General features: G+C 53.7%; 2 protein-coding genes across 2 annotated transcripts; one reads left to right on the top strand and one right to left on the bottom strand.

Annotated features, from left to right (window-relative positions):
* Positions 1-832: 832 nt before the first annotated feature.
* Positions 833-14,588, top strand: LOC104578724 (uncharacterized). The gene is made up of 13 exons (XM_088523002.1): positions 833-1,720; positions 4,402-4,618; positions 5,983-6,140; positions 6,457-6,558; positions 7,504-7,701; positions 7,891-8,450; positions 9,358-9,637; positions 10,219-10,429; positions 11,307-11,443; positions 12,380-12,493; positions 13,445-13,648; positions 13,945-14,038; positions 14,482-14,588. The coding sequence occupies exons 1-13, from the start codon at positions 850-852 to the stop codon at positions 14,543-14,545; spliced, it is 3,210 nt and encodes a 1,069-aa protein (XP_088379128.1). The 5' UTR covers positions 833-849; the 3' UTR covers positions 14,546-14,588.
* Positions 14,589-15,923: 1,335 nt separating this feature from the next.
* On the bottom strand, positions 15,924-18,644 carry LOC148594963 (uncharacterized). Its single transcript, XM_088523058.1, has 4 exons — positions 18,221-18,644; positions 17,702-17,880; positions 16,931-17,065; positions 15,924-16,312 (listed from the first exon to the last, which is right to left on the bottom strand). The coding sequence occupies exons 1-4, from the start codon at positions 18,642-18,644 to the stop codon at positions 15,935-15,937; spliced, it is 1,116 nt and encodes a 371-aa protein (XP_088379184.1). The 3' UTR covers positions 15,924-15,934.
* Positions 18,645-22,862: the final 4,218 nt, after the last annotated feature.

Below are 22,862 nucleotides of genomic sequence, written 5' to 3'. Positions count from 1 at the left end.
TGTGAGGGAGGAGAAGCCAGTGTGGATTCTGTCTTTGGAGGCTGAGCGGGGAGAAGAGCTGCCCAGAGGAGTGTATTGATAGTGATGCTGGGGAAGAGCCATAACTGAAAAGGACAGGGGACATTCCTGATCCTGAACATCTGGCAGAAAAGAGAGCAGATGTGAGGAGCAGTCCTGGGAAAGTGAGGGCTTCCCAGGCTCCTGGGCATGACAGCGGGTGAAGTTAAGGGCTGTGGAGAAGAGGGGAAGGTGTTTGGGGGCAGACTGGCTCTCTGTGACCCTCCCACCAGGGTCCATGCTTTCGTGGGATCACTGTGGCTCACTTTGGCATTAGGCAGCTTCCTCATGTTCAGTCTATCTCGCAGTCCCCAGCTGTCTATTTCAGTAGCTGAAGGTGGTTAAGCATCTTGGTAAATCCATAAAGAAGCAAAGCAAGAAAAGTTAGAGATGCCCACATGTACTGGGGCTCCAAAGCCATTAACTTGCACTGGTGTGTTTTTGTGCTTTTTTTTTCGCCTTTTGGTCTTATATTTTCTCTTTTTTTCTCTCCCCCCCCCACACACTTTTTTTCCTCTTTTCCTTTTTCTCTTTTTCTCCTTTTTCCCTTTTCCCTTTTTTATTCTTCCACCTTCAAAGGAAAGAGCTCAGCCAGGAAATCCCTTGCTCAAACCACTCCTTTTTCTGTCTGATTTTTGTGGGATTGCTGCTTTGCTTCGCACATCTGGCCTACCCCAGTCGGCAGCCAGTTGTGAGGCCTCGTGTTGCCACCTTGCAATGACCAAGTGGTAGCATCTTCTTTCCATGCTGCATCGTGGCTGGGAAAGGGACACTGGAGTTCCAGCCTTCGTCATGGGAGCTTCCAGGCTGGTTGGGTTGATGGCACTTGCTTGCATCTGGTTTCACAAAGTTGCTGCTCAGAATCTTATAAAAAACCCTAGAGACCAGAAAACTGAGCACACGCTTTTGATTAATGAAGTTAATGCTGACAGCCCCGGAGAGGACACTTCTGAATTTGTGGAACTCTATCACACCAGTGGTCGAACTGCTCACTTAGATGGCTACTATCTGGTATTCTACAACGGCAATGGAAACCAAGCCTACAAGGTGTTGAACCTCCAGGGCAAAGTCACTAACAGCCAAGGGTTCTTCCTCATTGGCTCCTCTTCCTTAAACCCTGCTATGGTCATTCCTAAGAACACCATCCAGAATGGCCCTGATGCTATTGCTCTGTACTATGGGAAGGGGAATTACAAGGAAGGCATGAGCGTTACAAGCGACGGTCTGGTGGATGCCTTGGTCCATAAGATTAAGAAGACAGACAGAGCAGATACACTGGTCAGTGTTCTGACCCCTGGTAGAGATGCTTTCCTGGAGGACTTCACATTCAGGACCTTGGATGAGTCAATTGAAAGATGCCGCGGGGCCGATTCTCAATGGATCTTCCAGGTGGCCATGCCCAGCCCAGGCAAAGACAACCACTGCATCCTGACTTCTCAGCTGAATGCATCCACTGTCCTGATCAGTGAGGTCCACACTGTCTCTTCTTCTGAGGACTTTGAGTACATAGAGCTCCAGGGTCCCCATTCCGCCATGGTGAGGGATGTGGTTCTGGTGCTAGTCGATGGACAGACCAAAGAGATTTATTTTGCCATGGACATTTGTGGCAAAACCTCACCGGATGGGCTACTTCTAATTGGTCCAGCACAAAACCAAACTCCAGGTAAGGACTGTGTCCTGATGGTCATCTAAGAGCTGTGGGAGACATTGGGCAAGTTTGGGGCTGGGAAATGCTGTCCTTTGCCTGTTTGGCATTGTGATAGATCAGTACAAATGTGAGCTGAGTACTCAGTGACGGAGGAAAAAAAATACAAAATTGGAGAAGGAATTACAAAAAGAAGATTAAATATCAGAAATTGTTAGGAAAAGAAAATGAAATGGAGGCCATCCCAATGCCACTGCATAAATCCATGATCTGCCTGTATCTTGAATTGTATCTTATCTGGTATAATACTTTAGTCTCAAAAAGGATATATGAGAGCTGAAAAAAGTTGGAGAAGGTCAGCAAGGATGTTCGGCAGTCTGGAACAGCTTAGCATGCTAGAACTCTTCAGCCTACAAGGGGAAAAGTTTAGCAGGGCCATGACAGAGGTCCCAGAAATGTGAATAGTCTGAAGAAAATGGACAGGGATCACTTGTTCAGGGTCTCTTCTGGCGCAAGAGCTGAGGGTCCTCAAACAGAGATGGAAGGAGGTAGTTTCAGGACAAACAAATTGAGGCAGTTTTTTCCCACAGTGATGGTAGAGCCCCTGCAGAGCTCCAGGGTGACCTTATGGAAGGTCAGAAGTTTGCATGGGCTCACAGGGAAACTGGGAAGGCTCATCGAAGAAAGTCCCATAAGTTTGCTAAATAGACAAAAGTATATCCAGCTTATAAACTTTCCAAACTAAAGACTGATACTGAGAAAACATTAGGGGGAAATGTTATGTATGCTTCTCCTGATCTTCCCTGGACATCTGTGTACAGTCACTGTTGAGAAGGAAGTCCATGTGAATATTCACTGCACTCTCACAAAAGCACAGGGGCTTTTCTTTCACTGGGTTACCTTCAAATGCAGAAGATCACACTTGTATCAGTCGTTTGAAACTGCGATCTAAACTCCTCTCCAGCTTTCCAAATTTCATCTGAGTTGTCAGATGAAGATGGGCTGTCTTGTTCTTTTGGGCACCTCAGAAGAAGAATTTGGCAGCTGGAGACACTGACTCTGCAGCTCTCTTGTGCAACTGCCTGAATCATGAGCTCTGAGTCAGGGCTTGTCATCTCTTAAAAATCTGGTTCCCATGTTGCAATTAAACGCATATATAAAATTGTTGTTTCCAAATCAGTAGTTGGGTTGCTAAACAAAACCAGAACAAAGCTCAGATGGATGCCGCCAGAAGAACATAGAGTTGGAGCACTTTTAAATTGAAGCCTTGCTTCTCCTTGACAGACACTGAATTTGTTGTCTAAACTCTTCTCTGGGGCTGGTCCTCATCTTTGCCGTGCTTCAAGCAGAGGTTTTTCCTACATGGCCCTGACTTGAGATTGGGGGCCATAAATTTGGTAAAGACTAAGGCCCATGGCTGGTCCCTCTTCCCCCTCCGCAGGCAGAAGGCTACCGGGGTTCAACGAAAGTGCTCCGAGAGCACGACGAGCTCGCAGGCCAAGGGCTGAACTCCCAATTCTAGCGATGAGGTTGAACTGTCCCTCCAGGCTCATTCAAGCAAGAAGGTGATGCTCGATATGCTTTGGCTTTTCTTCCACTGGGGCTTTCTCAAGACGTGTCACGCATACTGATAAGCTCTTTTCTGCAGAAGGGTAGTCCAGATTTTTCTAAAAAAAGAAAATAAAGTGATACTGGGTTACATTTTAGTCATCTAAAAAGGCTGCTTTCATAGTGTTGCCACACTAAGCACTCTGTGAAAAGCTGACCCTTGAATTATCGTCAATTTGGGCCAGGAGCTCTTAAAATAGCTTTGGATTTAAAACTGTAAGAGCACTAGGGCAAAAGTCCTGCCCTGATTTCTGCTGGTGTAAAATCCTTCAGTGGAATAAGGAAAAAGTGCCCCCCTGGGCAGATTTCAGCTGGGCAGGGCGCAGGGGTACCTCAGTGCCCAACGCACCGGGCTGTCCGTTAGCCTGCAGGTCCTTGCTGGTGGCACTTCACAGGTGGCCCTCCCTTTTCTGCACCCCTTGGCCTTCTCCTACGATTCCTGCTTTTATGTTTATTCCCTGGAGTCCTTTAGACAAGGGAGGATTATTGAAACTTCAGCAGTCTGCTGCTCTGTGATGGCCTCAGCACTTCCTGCCGGGTGTCAGGAAAGGAGCATGTAAAGCATATGCAAGGAGAGAAGCTCAGGAAACTGGAAAAGCACCAAATTCTCCTGATATCTTGGGCCTTTGTGCAGAGTATGTGTTTGTGAAAACCAGGTATTGCTAGTTAAATGCTAAAATAAAATGAAAGTTCTTAAATATCTTGGTGGCCCTATTAGAGCAACCACTACTTTCAAACTTAGTTCATTTTGCAGATTTCTTTTAGATATTAAAAACTGACCCTAGCATGAACAGCACATGAGCACTCTGCAGTTTCCCATGAATCAGCTTCTCTGTTAGGAGAACCCAAATAGCAGAACAAACTCTGCTCAGACTTCCCCTCCGGCCCCTTCCCAGCCCGCGACCTTGAACTCGAAGGGAGAAATCCAGCCCTGCAGGCCTTGCAAGATCCGTGACCACCGGCGCTTCTCCGGGTTAGCGCATCCTGCTCTCTAGGCCCTACGGGATGCTGGGTTCCTGCAATAACCAGCTGGGTATTGGTTGTGCATTTCTTACATACTGCCATTTTTCCTTTTGTTTCCTGGCGTGCAGTGGATCTGCCGTTCCCACCAAACGCCAGCAGCCCCATCCTCAGGGATGGTGCCAGTGCCATCGCCCTCTACAGAGGCACCAGCAGCCGCTTCCTCCTGGGGAAATCACTGCCGACGACCGGCCTGGTGGATGCCTTTGTATACACGAGCAATGAGGGACCAGACCCCGAGCTGCTGGAGACCCTGACCCCGGGCAGACCTGCCTACGAAAAAACATGGTGAGGGGCTTCTTGTTGGATAGGGCTGGGAAGAGAATCTGGCTGCTGGAGTCAGCCTTGCCTACTGGAGTCTTTAAATCATGTCTTTACCCTTCCAAAAAGAGGTTTTGACTGTGAAGAGGTTTAGGTCCCCTTGGAGAGGAGAGCTCCTCGCAGCCGTGAGGTCTGTAGTGCCGTATGACACACCTCCAGTTTGGCCTTCACTGCTCTATGATGGATGGATGGATGGAATTCCAGGTCAAAATGAGGGAGAGGGGAGGGAGCTTGGTATCTCTGATGGTGATGATGCTCACCTGATCCAGGCTGAAATCCCTGCTCTGACCAAGGACTTGAAGTTGGGTTACTTGCCATTTTAGATTGAGCCACTTTCTTCCTGGTTTTTGAAGAGCAAATGTTTGCCCCCATGTGGGTTGAAAGATACATTGGTAATGTCAAATTTTTGTGGGACATGAAAACTATTTCTTTCACATTTTAGGCAGGTTTTACTCACTGGAAAATTAGAGGACAAACAGAACGGCTGAAAAACAGTGGTACAAGTGGAGGGGCAGAGGCAGTGAGATGCAATGCACATGGACATGATGTTGGGTGTGTAGAACAAGATAATAAGGAAAAAAAATCTGGGAAAGCTCTTGTCCGTGGCTTTCAGACTTGATCTGTGTGTAACTGATCAATTAAATACCAGTGTCCTGGCTCCACAGCTGCAGATCATCCTTTCAGGATGAGCCCGAGAACATCTAAGACCTCATCAGAGTTAACTGAGTCAGGAAAAGAGCATCGTTTAATTCCGTGCTAGGGTCACCAACACAGCACACTCCTATTCCTTTCATTTTCTCATCTTCCTGCTCTTGGTGGAACAAAATCCACATTTCTGCCATAAGGTGTCTTTTTTTCTGAGGTCATTGCTGTCAAGTTGAGGGCTCCTGCCCAAACCTTTCATCCTCAGATGCTCCCTTTCTGTGTTCTCTAGCTGCACCTCGCTGGTCCCCCCGCATCATCTCAGCATGAGCACAAGCATCTCTGTACTGAGTTGCCTGTCTTCAGTCAAAAGCCTTGTGTTGTGGCCACTCTATGGAGACAGATATGGATAGCAAGGAAGCTGAGAGGAAAGTAGCAGGTGACTTACTAGAATAGAAAGGGTGCTGTGGAGCCTGTGCCCTTCTCTTGCGGGCTAGAGAGCTTTTGGGCTCATATTTTACACAGCAAGATACTGGGGAGAAGGGGGTATCTCTCCAGATCTTGTGAGGGGAGAAGATCTTACGTGTACAGTTTCATCCTCTAGCGCGAGTAGATATAACTTGCAGGTGAAGAGCACCCCATTCTCTGGCTTTCCTCTCATTTCTCGTTTTCCCGTGTGTCTCTTTCAGGCGCCGGCCGGGTGACGTGTCCATGAGCCAATGCAACTGCTGCTCTGTGACCAGGGATTCTACCTCCTTCGTCCTCAGCAGCCCCACCCCTGGCAAGGTCAATGACTGCCCCAGTAGGCACTTCAGCCAGACCATCTCCTTCTGCCTCCCTGTGGCAGGTGGGTGTTAGTGGCTTGCTCTGCTCCTGCAGGCACAGCTTGCTAAGGACAAGAGCGTGTGCCCAAAGCCAGGGGTTCTACCTTGAACCATGTCGAGATGTGTGGGAGTTACCAAAATGGATGCAACAGGAACAGCTGACAACTCTACGGGATATTTTTCTTCCCAGAAACTTGTTCCAGACTAAACCTCTTCAGTCTGCCTTTTCAGACCCTCTGAGTAGCAAATAACAGTTGAGCTGCATCCATGCAGGAATGAACTGGAGCCTATGGCTGAAGTTTCCCTGGCTGGATAATGCTCGTTTTCTTTCTCTCCTAGATTGCCAGGAGTGGCTCCTGAGGTCAGAGGAGATCCTGATGACTCTAGTCCAAGCCCTCGACAAGTCCTGCGACTGTGGAATCTCCATCGCCTACTTCAAAGGTGAGGAAGGCAGGAGAGGGCCAGTCCAGGGCCCGCTGGCAGTTAATGCCAAGTCACATCTGGTTTTCAACCCTGTGCAATCACATCCTTCTGGTCTAGATCCCAACTCATATGAATTTGTGTGAAGCTGCTGATCACAGAAAAGCCAAGTGTTAAGCAGGGCGTGGTGCTGTTCTGCACATGTTCTGCAGAGCACTGTCACCTGCATCTCTCCCAACATACACCAGTGTTGATCTGCCCTGCCACCTATTTCAGCCTATTTTCTATCAGGCAGGGGTGGCAACAAGACCAACATCTTGACTAAGAGTTAGTTGCCTAACTGACCTTAGGATCCAAATAAAACTGGACTCCAGAAAGCCAAAATTAGTTCATTAATCCCCGAATCACCTTGCAGAAGGTGATGCCACTTGGCTGGGGAGAGATGACCACAATGGTAACGCACAGTTGCAGTAGCAACAAACAGGTTTCTGAGTAAGGTTCCTGTTGAATCGAGTGTTGTGGACCTGCCAAATAAGCCAAGTTGCAGCAGAAACACAAATGGACTTACTGGTTGCTGTGTTCCTGTGACACCACTGCTAGACTCGTGTGCAGGCGTGGTGAGCACGAGCAGACGCATGGAGAGGCCTATCTGTGCAACCTGAGCTGACGGCAGTGTGATGTTCAGCTCCCTGTGTTGAGTCTCCTCCAAGGGACCACTCTGTTTGCTGCTGGGGTTACAAAGCCTCCAGGAGGATTGAGGATGAACAGGCACAGAGGATGCTGCAGAGCTCACAGCACTGAGCTGGTGGTATGAGCCATTTGCTTAAGCTCTTCTCCTGAATCGGCTCTGACCAGGAGGGCAGCAGAGGTGGAGATGAGCTGGTTTGCTCTTCATCCCTTCCAGGATGAAGTGTATCTTCATGAGGATGCGGTGAAACTGAGGCAGTTCTCTGCTTGCCTTTCCAGATTCCAAGGCAGTCTGCCAGGACCTGGGGCTTGCGTTCAGCGCTCTGCTAACGGGCAGGTCAGAAGACCAGCTGAGCAGCCTGCTGCTAGACTTCAGAACCTTCCTAGAGAGCCCCAGAGTTTTGAGTTTTGACGGGAAGAACATCACAGCAGAAAGCTCCTGCTTCAAGGACATGAATGCGCCAGAATTACCTCCAGGTACCAAGCATGATTCTTGCTGGTTGGGGGACACAGTGCATGTGAGGGTGGACGTGAGGGTCTAACTCACCCAGAAGAGAGATGTTCCTCCCTCCATTTCCCTAACTCTGGCAAAGACTTCCTTGCTCCCCTTCCTTTGCCTAGGGCTCTGTGTTTAGGCCCATGCTCGTGTCATTTTTGCTTTCTAAGGTGTCCCATCAGAGATACCAGAAGGGACACAAGAGCCCTCTGCACAAGTGGCCAAGCTACTCATCAGTGAGATAAACCCAGACAACCCAGGAGGAAGAGAAGACACAGAGTACATCGAACTCTTCTACACTGGACGGAGACGCTTCGACCTTCAGGGATACTGGCTGGTCCTCTACAACGGTAAAAATAACCTGGCCTACCGGGTGTTGGACCTGTCCGGGCATCATACAAATGAGCTGGGGTTCTTCCTGGTGGGGAGCAGTGCTGTGAGCCCAGCACCCATGATCAGGCTGCCCTCAAACACCATCCAGAACGGGGCGGACGCGGTGGCCCTCTACTACAGCAACACCACCTCCTACAAGGCGACTGCGGCGGTGACGGCGCGCGGGCTGGTGGATGCGGTGGTGTACACCTCCCGACCGTCGGAAAAGGCAGACCGCCTGATCCAAGTGCTGCTGCCAGGGCAGAGCATCCTGTACGAAGACGATTCCCACAGCCCTGAAGACGAGTCTCTGAGCCGCTGTAACAGCCTGAGCGCAAAACTGCAGAGCAGCTTCCAGGTAGGTGGAGGGCAGATGTCTGTTCTCCATCCATATTCCCTGGGAAGGTGACGTTGCCTTCCAATATGTCCTTTATTGGGAAAAACAGGGCATTCTGATGAATCATTTCTATCTCCTGTCAGCACTGCTGCTCTCCACCAGCCATCACCTGCCCCACTTTCATTCCTGTATTTAGTCATATATTAACTCCATGCCCTGTGCCACACAGTTCAGAGCCCCTAAGGCAGCTCCCATGCCACCAGTCCAGACCCGGGCAGTTTGCTCTGGGAGAGCACCCTCATCTTTAGGGTTTTCCCAGGCCAGATGCAGAGCCACCTCTTTACCCTGCTTGCCTGGTGCCAGTTTCAGGATGTGTGATACAACAGTTCACATCCATGAAACCCTTCTTCTTGCAAGGTGAAGCTGTAAAGGACATATCTTAAATGTTGGTGTGACTGATTGATGTTGATTTTTATGAAAAATAGAGACCATAAAAGTGCTGTGGATGTAGAAGAGATCTGTGATAGAGGAGATACTAAGCTGCCATCACACTGTTACATTCCAAGGGACTTATGCACCAGGAAAAGGATCCAAGGAAGTGTTGGTATGGAGTCGAGATATGAGTGTAGAAATGCCCCTGTTATCAGGGAAAGAGAATTTCTCTTTGTCTCAAAGACGGAAGTGAAGACAACAATGCGGAAAAAAGGAAGGCAGCGATGGGGGCTGTAACCCTGCAGTTAGGACAGCCCTTTGATGAGGTAGTGGGAGGTGAGGAACAGCTGTGAGTCAGAACCAACCACATCCTCCTGTGGGTCTTACCTGAGGCTCTGGGGAGACTTGAGCAAGGAGTAGCACCGTGAGGAGCAGTATCTCCACCTGGAGAAATGGGGACGGTGATGGTGGCAGCAGCTTGTCCATCTCCCCGCAGGTGACCGTGACGACGCCGCTCGCAGAGAACTCCTGCAGCCCCTCCGCAGCTCTGCCTCCTCGCGCCTCTGCCATCCTCATCAACGAGCTGTGCCTCGTTAACGGCACTGCTCCCTACTGCTTCGTGGAGCTGAAGGGGGAGCCCGGAGCCAGCCTGAAAGGACACAGCCTGGTCCTCTTCTCCAAGAAGGGGGGCAAAGTGTCCGCCAGCATCCCACTGTGGGGCACCTTTGGAGCCACGGGGCTGTTCGTGCTTGCAGCAGATGGAGAGCCCAAGCACGGTAAGACTCATGGTGGAGCCTCGCAGGCAGATGGTCCTTTCCTTCATGGCCTGGCTCTGGGCTCTGGCCTGGGTGGAATGTTCCTCCTGAGCAAGGGTTTAAGGTTCATAGATTAGTTGCTTTGCTGAGCTGTTGGTGTAGAGCAGAGTGACCTGGAAGACTGAGAGCTCCTTCGCCAGTCCCATGGCCAGGCGGGTTTTAGCAGAAGTGGAGTCTGCTCTCAGCTCTTCACTGGTATCTTACTTGCTCCTGAGGCTGGATGGGCCAGCAGCCTGCAACGCTGCTGCCTCCTCCTGGTGATGAGATGGTGTTTCCTTGGCACATGCATTAATGTTTATTTTTGTTCTTAAATTCTGCCTGGGTTGCATGAAGAGCACTCTGTATCTTAGAGGAACCTTGACCTTCCAGAAACCTGTGTTCACAGCAAGCAGTGGCTTCTTCTAGTCCATCACTATCACTGTTTTGCCTGCCGTTTCTTCAAGTTCTCTGGCGAAATCCACTCTTTATTACCAGCTTGTCCTTTCGGGCTCAAGGCCCTAAGCTCTAGATGTTCACTCCCTTTATCCCCCTGGCATTTCCAGATGACATGAAGCCGACTGTCAAGGACATTCCTGCTGCCAGTGAAGGTTATGGTGCTATTGCCGTGTACAACACCAGCCTCATTCCTGGCGACATAAAGGCAACAGCGGAGAACCTGGTGGACGCTGTGGTTTTCACATGTGGACCTGGCAGTGGGGGAGGACAGTTGGACGTCCTGGGACCATCCTACGTCGTGCCCTGCAAGGGTGACAGGTGAGGCGACTTCCCCTGGGAAATGCCTGTATGTTCTTCATGTCCAGAGCTGCCAGACAGCACGTTGTGGAGCTCGCTGTCTTGTCTGGTGTCCTGCAAAGCCCAACACATTCACCACAGGTGGGATGAAGAAAGGAGAAGTGGGCACCGTGGGTAGCATATTGCCATGGAAGAGGATTTCCCTCCTTCAGCATAGGGAATTCAGACTTGGCACTGTGCTGCTGGCTTCCATTGCCTTCTTCACAGAATCACCCATTGAATCACAGAGTCACAGAGTGGTTAAGGTTGGAAGGGACCTCTGGAGATCATCCAGTCCAACCCCTGCTCCAGCGGGGACACCCAGAGCACGTGGCACAGGGCGGCATCCAGGCGGGTTTTGGAGCTCTCCAGAGAAGGAGCCTCCACAGCCTCTCTGGGCAGCCTGTTCCCCTTCCTCAAGGGGTACATATTGATATGTGGCATCAGGTGAAGGAATTCAGACTTCACAGTTAGCAACTGCAGTACTGCTTTGCCAAACTTCATTTTTTTTCCTTAAAACTCGTCTTTGTGAGCAGCAGACCAAAAACAAACCTGACTTTCCTTTCATAACTAGGTGGATTCTCTGCTTGGCAAAGGCAGAGAATCCTGAGGTGAGAATACCAGGAATTTTCTCCTTTCAACAAAATCACCTCTTTGAACTAAAGCCACCCTCTTTAAGTGCTGTACGCCACTGTAACATGTTCTTACTCCTCTAGAAACCAGGCAAATCGAGTAGGTTTCCTTTTGCCAAACCCAACTCCCTGCCACCCCCAGGAATGGCAAGGACTGTGGCTCTGGAGGGGATGTGGGAAACCCGCGTGCTGCGCTGCTGAGGTTTGCCTCGTTTCTCTGGGGCCAGGCCCGTGTCTCTGAGCCGCTGCCCCTGCTGCGGCGCGGCGCTGCACTTCGCCGTCTCGGCGCCGACACCCGGCGTGCGGAACAGCTGTCCCCAGGAGGCCCTCGGCGTGGACCTCGACCTGTGCTTCCTGACGCCCGGTGAGCAGAGTGGGCAGCGATGGCTTGGGAAGGGCCTGGGGCACCGGGAGGGAAATGTTGTGCTCGCTGTGACCGCCCCTGGCCTGCAGGGTCCTCTCATGGTGCAAGGGGGCCGCGGGCAGGAGGGAGGCTTGATGTAGACCCTGACATGTTGGTGTGACGGAGACCACACTGCTGCTCTGAGTGGGCAGCCTCACCCATGCTCTTCATATGAAGGTGGCAGCGTATTTTGTTGGAGACACCTCTGCTCAGCAGGGATGCAGCCCTGCTCTTGAGATGTTTGCCCAGCCACGTGGAAAGTCACTTTGCTTTCCAGCAACGGTCAGATATCCTCTTTGGGGTCTGCAATGGTAACAGCCACACAGCCAGGGAAATGGTCAGCAAACCATCCTGTCCCAGTCCAGCAGGACGAGCCGAGCAGTGCGACCTTGTCCAGGCCCTGGCGACAGCGACTGGGTGCACAGTGGGGTCTGCAGCCCCCACAGGGGCCACGCTGGGGTCAGCTTTGGAGAAGATGTTTTGGGATATAAAAGAGGGAGTTAAACTACTGCGTGTGTCCGCTGAAGGCCAGAAGGGAAGAGCCAGAAGAGCCAGAGCCAGAGAGCTGCAGAAAAGTAGAGGAGATTGGGATGCAGCTGCTTCTTCCCTGTAAATATTGGAGTAAGGCAGGGAACCTCATCACTTTTTTCGCAGTCTTGGGCTGTAAGGGGTTGCTCTGACCCCGAGGGAGCCATGGGACAAGGCCCAGCCAGCCGGAGGGCTCCCGTGCAAGCACCCTTCTCCACGTGGAGGCTGCCACCAAGCAGTGACCAGGCTGTGGCCAGCTTTGCTCATGAGGCCAAGCATGAGGACGCCTGTTTCGGAAGGAGGGCAGAGCTGGAAGCTTATGCACAGGCCTGAGCTGCGCTCAAGTAACCACTTCTCCTCTTCCTGTAGATTGTTCTGCGTGGGCCCTGAACCGCAGCAGGATGCTGGAGAGCATGGGAAGCGTCTTGCTGGATTCCTTGGAGCAGAACTGCTCCTGCGGCGTCTCGCGGCTCTACCTGCAGGGTGAGGGCCCCGCTCGGCGCGCGCAGTCTGCAGTGCTGCCGATCCGCGGCCGCCCCGGGCAGGCCACAGGAAGGGTCACGTTCCCTCCTCTGAGGCAGTTCCTCGTTCTGAGCCCTGCACACTCATGACGCGAGTGAGGTGAGCCGGCCATGCAGTGGTGCCTGCCCAGACCTTCACCAAGGAGAGCGCAGGGGCTGCCTAGTAGAGCACGGGCCAGCAAAAGGGACTACAAGGGACTCCTAATATCAGTGTGACACACCTCTGAAAATGGTCCAAATGGTTTGAGATCACAGATCTGATCTCCCCACCATTTCCTTTATGGCCAACTATCCAGTACAATGTGGGACAAGGATAGGGCAAGGTTGCCAAGAAGGGCATGTAAGTGATGCCTTGGGGTGCCTGGGAGGCAGATCTAAACTTGCAAAGCAAGAAGTCCTTTACACCCTAAAGACCTCTGGCCTCCAGAGAAGGGGGTGTTTCTTACCCCTTCCCAAATCAGATGCCTTTAGAGTGTCCTATATCTAGCTGAAGTACCTAGAACAGAAAAATCACTTCCAAAAGTCTTAGTGCCCTGCAGCTTTTGAGAGCTAGAAAGAAATGCTGCCTATTTTTTAGCTTGGTTGTGTAAGGACATGAACAGTCCTACCAGCTGCCAGGCCTCCCTCTCCTGAGCAGTTTCTTTGGCAGAAGAGTCTTTTGGTCCTTCGAACAATTTCAAGCAACTCCGACCAATGGGTAGAAGTCTTGAAGTTATGAAGTCACTCTGAGTGTAGCCCAAGGTATTCTGAGGGTTGGGAGGAGCACTCCAAGGTCATTCTGTCATTGAAAGGAGGGTTGAGCATGTGCTTGAGCTACATATTCTGGAGGGAATGAAGCGCCGTCCACCGTGGGTGATTTCAGAAGCAGGAGGCTTCAGCTTCTTAATGGGGACCCTGTGTCACTTCTCCGCAGAGCTGAACGCGACGTGCGTGGACGGCCTGGTGCAGGTGTCCGGCCAGGTGTGGGCCCGGCAGCCGGAGCAGCAGCGGGACATCATGGCCTGGCACCGGGGCCTCCTGGCCAGCCCGCAGCCCCTTTCCGTGGAAGGCCGGGTGCTGAGGAGCAGCGCTGAGTGCAGCACCTGGAGGAACGTACCTCGGATGTCGCCAGGTGGCTGTGAGTAGGAGGCAGAGCTAACATGGCGCTCTGCTCCTCTGCGGCCAGCACAGCAAGCGGGGCTGCGGCCCGGCGGGGTTAGAGAGTTGTTACCAGAGAAAACCCTCCTGCCTTGAGGGACCAGTTGGCACCCAAGCTGGGCTAGAGCAAACGCAAAGTTGCTGCAGGATGGATATTCTCCAGGGTGGTGGAAGGGGGCTCTGCAGAGGAGGCTGGGAGAAGCCGACCTCTCGAAGGCACTATAGGCTTGCAAAGATCATGAGCACAACTTTCTGTCTCTATTTTTCCACCCTCAGCCTCCTTCCAGGGCTGGGAAATTGCCCTGTTTGTGGTGGGATCTCTCCTGCTTGCGCTCTTGTTGATTGGCCTGGCATTTCACCTCATCAGAAGGTAAGAAATTGTCTCTGCCTGCCCATCTGCAGTGCCCCTCACACCTCTTGCTGCCACAGTGGTTCAGGGAAGCCACAGACTTAAGGTTCTTAAAACTGATCTGCAGAATAGCAAAATCTCAGCACGTATTTTTAAAGGAATGTTTAAAATGCTGTAAGTCAGGGCATCTCCTTCAGAAAGCAAGATGCTGTTAAGTTCATGTATGTATGTAAGTACAAGCTGATGCTAAGTGTTCTGCCCCATCTTTTCCCCTAGATGTTTATAGACTTTACTAAACTCTATGTTCAGCCCTGTTCATTTTAATACAAACCTGAGATGTGCCGAGTGGCTGTGACTTCAGCACCTCTGCCTCTAGAACCCAGAGGAGGAGACAGGAGTCTTGCTGCCCTGTATGACCAAGCAAAGCAACTAATCTTGCCCTCTCCCTGCCCCTTGCTTTCTAGACATCCTCCACATTACACCAACATCGAGATGAACGACCGCAGGGAGATGGCGGCAGATTTCTAGCGCTGCCGGGCGCTGCTGCAGCGGCAGCTCCATCGCCTGTGGGACGGGCAGACCGGCTGTCCACCACCCTCCTTCACCAGGATTGCTGCAAGGACCTGCAAAACACCCACAGGACAGCTCTATATATACATGTATACATATGCACACACACACACATATTTTTTTTAATGCTTGAATTATTTTTACCCTTTTATTTTTGACCTCCAATGAAAGGAGTCCAAAGAAAAAGGCTGGGGGCTTGTTCTAGGCAGAGTTTATGCTCGGTGAGGTACCAAGAAAGAAAGAAAAGCATCGTGGTGGCATCATCCTCAACTGATGCAGAGGAAGGATGAGTTCATCTCCTCGAGGTTTGCTGCTGGACCTGCCGGTCCTTTCCCCTCAAAGGCAAGTCCAGTTACTGTCACTCTGGACTCTGCTGCTGCAGTGAAGATGCATCAGCTCCCCGGAGCCCTTCTCATTCATGCAGGATGAGATCCTGGCCAAGTATAGAAGAGAAGGTTTGAGGAGACACAAATACCTGACTCATGTCAGCATCCGTTCTGTTCACATCCCTTGAAACACACGGTCCTGTGAGACTCTGCCTGCAGCCTGTACTCTGGCCGGACACTGAGCAGGAGCAGAGGCTAGTGCCAAACTCCCGATTTGCTCGGAATTGGGGAGCAGGGAATGTGACCTGGGTGGGCGCTGCATGGCTGAAGAAACTGTTTCCTACACAAGTGAGCCTTATCCCTGACCGTGCAGAGGCTGATGCCTCCAGTGATGTCTTTGGTGTACAAAGTGGTGGTCTCACTTCATAGGCTGCCCACCCTGAGCACCTCAGTGCATGATGGCAGCTGGAACAGCCTTGAATCTATCCATCCCGGTGCTGATGGGGGGACGTGCGGGTAAAACAGAGAATTAGATCCCACACTTTCCTGACCCACCATGTGTGCAGGTTTTTACTGCACAGGGCTCTGCAGGGGAGGGTACAGAGCAGTCGTGCGACTCCCTGTTGCAATGGTGACTCCTGTGACAGCCTCGTGTTGTGGGGCACCTGCCTGCCTGCTGCACCCCTCCTTGTTGAGCTGCGACTGTAGCTGCCCTGCCTGAGCTGCTGGGGTCCGTCAGCGACGGGCCAGCTCCGGCAGCAGCTGGCACGGGCAGAAGGGAGGCCTCAGCTTTCTGCTGCCCTCCCTCCTAGGCCTGGCAGCTCCTTTTAGGTGACAAAGCTGAAGCAGAGCATGACGTGACACAGCAGGGACTCTGCTCTGCCAGTGGCCAGGCGTAATCCCGAGGCGGCCGACGCAGCTTCGGGAGCGTTAGAGCCCGCTGTGCTTCCTGGCTTTTACCCCCGTGCAGCGGTACTCGGGGCTGCTCCTGCTCCGGGCCCGTGCTTGGGCAGCAGTGAGGTCAGATGAGCTCCATCTTGAACTGGCTGAAGCTGGGCACGGGGGGCGAGGGCTCGGCCCCGCCGCTGAAGGGGACACAGGGCTGCTCCCCGCGCACGGCGCCGGGGCTCACGGTGCAGCTCAGCTGCTGCAGCGTCACCAGCACCTCCTGCTGCAGCCGCTGCTGCTGCTCCTGCTGCCGCTCCAGGCGGCACTGCCTCTCCAGCACCGCGTGCACGGCCCGGCTCAGCTTCTGCATCTCGCTGTGGAGGGCGTCCAGCTTCTCGGCAACGGCGTGCGAGCTGGGAGCGGGGGGCAGCGCGGGGCCCCCCCACCCGACGTTCTGGCTTCCAGCACCCGCGACGTTCAGCAGGACAGTCTGAGTGCTGGCATCCTTCACCTGGAAACAGTGAGAGGCAGGTGAGATGGGAAGGTCAAAACTTATCGATTGCTCCTTCAGTGGAGCACTAGCTAAAGGATTTATTCAGTGCTTCAGTAACAACACAGGAGGCAAAGCGGCAGCACTGGCCTTGCTGCAGACTTTTAGATCCCTCCGGGCTCCCATCAGCTTTTCCTGCCCGCTCAGCCTCCTTGCCTTGGCTCTGGGGACATGCTCACTGCTGTGAGCCCCCAGCCATGACGGCAGCAGAGGGCAGCGAGGCTGCATGCCTGGGATCGCTTTCCACAGGGACAGAAATAGCACATCCTCCTTCCTTCCCCCCTCTTTTATTGTTTATTTTTTTGCATTGCACCCTGCAAAGCTCAACCCTAGAACTGGTTTTGCTGCTCTGTTTCCTGAGAGAGATCACACAGTAGGTATTGAGCCCCTGGGAAGTGTTTCTTCCAGTGGGGCTCCTCAAGCAGCTGGCAAGGGCTCTTGGCAGACACCTGAGCACTCTGGAGAAGCCCCATGGAGTTGGCTACATCAGAGCAGCGACAGTGTGAGCTCCTGCTGCTCTGTATAGGACACTGACGCCCCAAGGCTCTGTTTTGGGCCCAGGCGCCCCGGGTAACTTACATCTGTGCTGTGGCTCCCTGCAGTGGCCAGGTCAGCCGGGCTGCACTGCCGGGCCTGGCCGCCCGGCTGCACTCCCACCAGGAAAGGCAGGACACTCGTGGAGCCTGAGAGGCCCTGCCTGTTCTGAATGCTGACCTGCGGGGAGAACAACAAGTGTCACACTGTGTGCAGCCCACCCCGAGGGGTCGGGGGGCCTGCACTGAACACCAAACTGTAATGGGAATGTCCATGAGATGTTCTGGAGGAGCAGGAGGCCAAATGCTCATAGAAACACTCACATCACTTGTGCTGCTCCTTTCCAAAAAACAAGCAGCAACTGCACCCCGAAGTCTTCAGCCAACTGCCTTGAACAGGGGCAATGGGGAAACTTCCCCAGTGACCTGACAAAGTGCTTAATTTTAAGCATTTCTTAAGGGTGTAACTAGCATACGTTTGCCATGTATTTCAGGAGGCCCCGACGTACCCGCTGTGCACATAGTTTAAAAGAGGCTTTGAATCCAAGGAGTGAGGTGTGTGCTTGGCCAGGACGGCCGTGCGGCACCTGTGCTGGGCCTGTCCCTATGGGGAGCGTGGCCCAGGTGAGGCAGCAGCAGGGACGATGCCCACCATGCAGGACATCCACACACCTCTCCCTGCACGTGGGTGTCATCTGCTGTCCCCCAGTGCTTCCCGGGGTCCCAGCAGCAGCGATGTGAGCAGTGTCTCATGTGAGTTACGCACAGCGCTGGGTCGTGGCACCCTCCAGCCCCTCCAAGCCCCCTTGCCCTGTACCTTTTTCTGGAGGAGAATAGCCCTATCCACGATCTTCTTCTTGACAATGAGGGCAGGGTTCCTGGCAGGGGACCCGAGGAGCCTCCCTCGGCCGGGCAGCGGCTGCAGGGGGGCGGCTGGCGGCAGGAGGGCTGTGCAGCTCCCCTGGGCGCTCGGGCCGCTCACTACACCCTCCTCACCTGCAAGGGACGTGGACAGAAAGGCCTCAGGAGGGGAGCTTTCCATCCACCACTGCCCTTCCAAGCTCCGCCCATGCAGGACGCAGAGCTCCTGGCCTCCTGGCGCAGTGCAGGCCCAAGGGAGGGAGCTTCCAAGGCACAGCCTGGCCCCTGCACCACCCCCGATGCTCTGAGACCAACTTCCTCAGCCTGCCAGGCACGGCTGGATAGTGCTGGAGAAGCCCCCGCCATCCACCTGGGACTGGGAAGCTGGGGCAGAGCGGTGTTTTTCCCACTGTCAGGCAAAAAACGCCAGCACCACCCGAGAGGCAGGAACAGGGGGTGGAAACCCAGGCCTTACTGTTCCCGGGGGCCGCCTGGCCGCCGGACAGCGTTCCCGCGGGCACCGGCTGCCCGAAGCGCCCGCCGTCCTTGCAGAGCGAGGTGACACTCACGATCCTGATGCCCTCGTCGCCAGCGCGGCCCTCGCAGGGACAGGGCCACTGGCCACGTACGGCAGCCGTGGCCTCGTGCCCGGCCTCGCTGCCCTCCAGCCCGGGCCAGAGCTGCGGGGCCTGCCAGGCGGCAGGGCCGGCCCCCGCACCCTGCTGCGCCGCGGCCGCCCACGGCGGCTCCACGCTCTTCCTCTTGAGGAAGAGGTAGACGGCCTGCGGCGTCACGCGGATGTTGTCCAGCTCCAGGACCTTCTTGATCTTGCGGAAGCTCAGCCCGGCTTTGCGCAGCTCCACGATCCTCTTCTTGGCGTGCTCGTCCAGGCGGCCCATGGCTGCCCGCGCCCTGCTGGCCCTTCCCTACATCCCGGCTGGCCACGTGGCTGGCGGCAAAGAGCCGGGGACACTACACGCCGCAGGCAGCGGCCACCCTTGCCCACGGTGCTCCTGCTCCGCTACTGCTTGGTCCCCCAGCCACTGGTGGCAGCTGTGGCTGCGCAGGGGACCAGGACGAGCTCTGAGCAGTGACAAGGCTCCGCCACACACCAAGGCGCAGGGTGGGAAGGAGGATTGTTGGGATAGGAAGCAATTGGGATGGCCAGGAAACACATCCCTCCAGCAGGAGCTTCCCAGGGATTGCCCAGGAACGGAAAGTCTGGCCAAGACACAGGGACACAGAGTGCAGGAACAAGCTCTGTCCTACCCAATGTCCCAAACCAGGTATCAATCCCCCGCTGCTGTCAGTGCATCAGTGATGGATAGAGAAGGAGAGCTGGGCCAGAGCAGGCCTCAGACGATGGGGTCCTGCTTCTCCTCTGGCAAGCAGCAGATGGGTTGCTGGAGGAAGGAAAGTATACTCCAAGTCCACTCAGAAAACACTTTTGAGCTCCTCTAGAAGTTGCTGTTGTTAAAAACTCTTTGCGTGACTACAAAACATTTGTAAACGCAATCGGCCAAGGCAGCCAGGTCCCATCATTTCAGGTGAGGGCTGCCGCTCCCTCGGATGTGAACATCAACTGTTCCCCCTTTTGCTGTGATAAGGAAGAGAATATTGTGTGTACACCAAGGACCAGGACGGCTGACTCACTCACTGCTGCTTTGCAGGCTGCTACTTCCAGGGGCTGCTTAGGCAGTGAGCAAAGAGCAGCTGCCTCCTCTTGTTTCCAGACTGGGAGCGCTGCAGATCCCGCTGTGCGCACAGGCCGCCTCTCATTTGCGTTCCGTCATGCTCGTGCCCAACGCAGACGTGTCCTGCAGTGCCCAAGCAGCCACACTGGGATCCAGAGCAGCAGGAGGCTCTGCTCAGGAGCTCAGAGCATGTTCAGGGAAACAGCAGCAGTCCATGGTGCCAGGCTGGCAGCAGGCAGGGCCTCCCTGGGGATTCCCCTCTCTTTGGTGGTCTGTAACATTGGCAGAAGCAGGGACTCCAGCTCCGCAGGCTGCTCCGGGAAACAGTCAGCGCCTTCAAGCCTCTTTGAGGCTGCAGACTGCGCTGTCCCCTACCTCTGAAACAAGAAAAAGGAAAGTTACATCCTGGTTGAATCAGGCCAACAGAGAGGCAACTCCTGCCCTTCCCTAGCACTCGCCCCTTCCCTCCCCTCTGCACTCCCCTTGCTCCACCGCTGCCCTCGCGCACATAACGACACCCAAAGGGCTGCCAGAGCCACGGGCACCCCGAAGCACCTCCCAGGAAAGAAGCCCCCTTCCTTGTCCTCTGTCCTTGGCCCACAGAAAAGCCGGGGATCCACAAAGTCAAAGAGCAAAGCAAGCTGGGCAGGAGAAGAGGGCTCCAGGGCCACCGGGAAAGCCAAGGTCAGGCTTCCACTTCCCCAAGCACAGGCTGCCCTCGAAGAAGCCAAGAGCACCCAGCAAGAAGGCACAGAGATTATTGCAGATCACCACAGAGAGCCACCAGGAGAAATGCAGCCACTTCAGGCCCTTTTGCATTTTATTTCTTCTGCAGTAAGAGAGCAAGAGGAATTCACTCGAGCGATGTAGACCGTGCTTTGATGCAGAGCTGTGGACATGTAGAGGTCACCCCACACCCTGTGACGAGCACCAGCAATCACGGGGCGAGAGCTGGGGAGCAGGCACGGGAAAATAGCAATGGCCCTGGCTGCAGGTGCAGCTATCACAGAGCAACAGAAACACCCCAATTTCTCCAATCCCAGGGGCTCTCCCGCAGAAGAGGGGAGAAGGGACAGCAGGGAAGCGCTGTGAGGTGGGAGCACGGCGCTCCCGCCACCACGGAGGCCTCCAGCTCCGTTTGAGCCTTTGCTCCTGCTTGCAAAGTCCCGGGTTTCCCGTGTTAAACCCTGCCCATTCCCAAATCTTCGTCCACGGCCCTCTCCTCTTTCTCCCTCTGCAGAGGGGCTCTCGGGGGGGAGCTGCAGCCTGCACGGTCCATGTGGTTGGGCAACGCAGCTGCTCTGGTTACACATTCACGGAGAAGAGACCTTTACGCTCACCCATCCTGCCAGAGGCTGCTTAGGCTCTGATGAATTTTATATATCCTTCCCCTCCGCTCCCCCCCCCCAAAAAAAAAAAAATCAATCCAATTGTAGGGAAAGTTGCAGGGAGCCTCTCAGGTCCCCAGCTTTGCACCAGGGAGGGAAGAGCTAGCACAGGAGAGCCCGCAAGGAGCCCCGAGGCCCATGTGCCAGACCCCGCTTTGCTCCAGAGCCCAGGGCCACAGGTGGTAGCAAGGAGGCACCTCTGGACCTCCCTTCTCTTAGCCCCCCGTTCCCAGCCCACCTTTCCCGGGCTGCCTTTGGGAAGCCAGAAGGGCCGCGAGCAGCTGGGACGCGACGCTGCCCTGCTCACATCGGTTTCGCCGCTTTCCCACAGATTTCTAAACAGTGGCTGCAAAATCTGGCAAGATGAGGCCTTTCTCGTTCCGCAGCAGCTTGGGAAAAAGAAAATAACCCGGGAGCCGCACAAGGACACGGCAGGGCAGCACGGGGTGATTCTGGATTCGGACATGGAAAAGCATTTCTGGAGAGCAAGAGCTGTTTCAAGCGGAGCTTCATGGCCATGGGCTTGACACAGACAGGTGCAAAAATTTAGGCAGACCCTGTTACAGAGCCCTGATTTTCTTTGCAGAATTAGAGAAGTGGATGCAAAGGAGCTGTTGATTCAGACGGTGCCATCACCTGAGCCACGCTGACTCGCAGCCTGGAGGGATAAACTCCTAAGCAGCTTTCTGCAGGTTCACTGCATGCTTGAGGTTGGAAAGGACCTTTGGACGTTATCTAACCCAAGCGAGGTCACCTAGGGCAGGTTGCCCAGCAGCTTTTGAACTTGGTCTCCAGGGACGGAGACTCCCTCAGCCTCACAGTAAAGAAGCTTGTCCTTAAGTTCAGCTGGAGCTTCCTGAAAAAGCACCGAAAAAAGATCAGATCCTCAAGCAGAAGACACAAAACTGCTAGTGAACCACAGCCAGGAGGAACCAGAGGTTTTCACGGGCCACCCAAAGGAGCTGGGTGAGAGGCACAGCTTCGCCTCCTATCCAAAATCAGAATCAGCTCTGTCCTGAGGCTGCACAAAGGCTGATCGAGCTGAGCTTAAGTATTTGTACCTTAATGTGCGAGAAACCTTCTCTTTAATGTGTTTGGCATCTCTGCTTCCAGTGGGGGGAATCATAAAAACTAAACCGGGGTCATCCTTTGGACTTCTATTTTCTGAATAAGTGACAAGGAAATCACTGCAAAAAGTAGCTATTTACCTTGGCTTTCATATGCCTGAAGAGACATCTCTGAATACGAGACAAGGAAATCACTGGAAAAAAAAAGTAATGAAAGTAATATTCTCTGTTCCTTGTGGTAAAATGGGGATTTTTGAGGAAGTTGGCTATTCAGCAGGCATGTTCCTCCAGCATTAGGAGTCTCGGCTTTGGAAGCATCGCAGGAAAAGAGGGAAAACAGGCATCGTGGCGAATGTTTAGGCCAAGGTCCTACACACACAAGCTTGCACAGACTCCCCCTCCGCTACGAACAGCCTTGGAGTCTTCAGTGTGTGACGCAGCTGCCGGAGCGCTTCGCGTCTCCAGAGGGCAGGCCAGAGGTTCAGAGGCTGCTGCTCAGAACTGAAGCCCCTGAGAAGCTCGGGTTGAGCTAGCCTGGTAAAGTTCACATCGCTCTACAGAGCCGAGAGGAACCTGCCAAAATCTTCTTTTCCTGACATTCCTAATCTAGGTAACTACTTGGCCACGCGACCATAGGCAACTCAGGCTAAACTCAACCCTCTGCAGGGCCAATTGAAGCTGTTTTTACACATTGAGATGGAAAGTTTCCAAAGGCATTAGATGAAAAATCCCCCATGCTGCAATTCCTCCAGCAAAGTAACACAAACTGTACTCGGCAAAGCCAGACACTTCCAGCCCCTTTTTCATACAGGTGTAGAAGGAAGGACAGACTGCAGACAGAGACCAAAGATGTGTCTGTGGTGGGGGAAAAACATGAGCATTAGGGCATTGAAGATCTCACCAAGCCCACAACGAGCTTGGGTGGCATCTCCACAACGCCCCGTGCCTTCTGCACAAGCCGTGAACAC

The sequence above is a fragment of the Tinamus guttatus genome, unplaced genomic scaffold (assembly GCF_059628265.1).
Source record: "Tinamus guttatus ecotype Peru unplaced genomic scaffold, ASM5962826v1 Tinamus_guttatus_pri_ptg000172l, whole genome shotgun sequence".
In the NCBI taxonomy this organism is placed as follows: domain Eukaryota; kingdom Metazoa; phylum Chordata; class Aves; order Tinamiformes; family Tinamidae; genus Tinamus; species Tinamus guttatus.
Note: the sequence above shows the minus strand (reverse complement) of the source record. Positions and strands in the feature narration are given on the sequence as shown.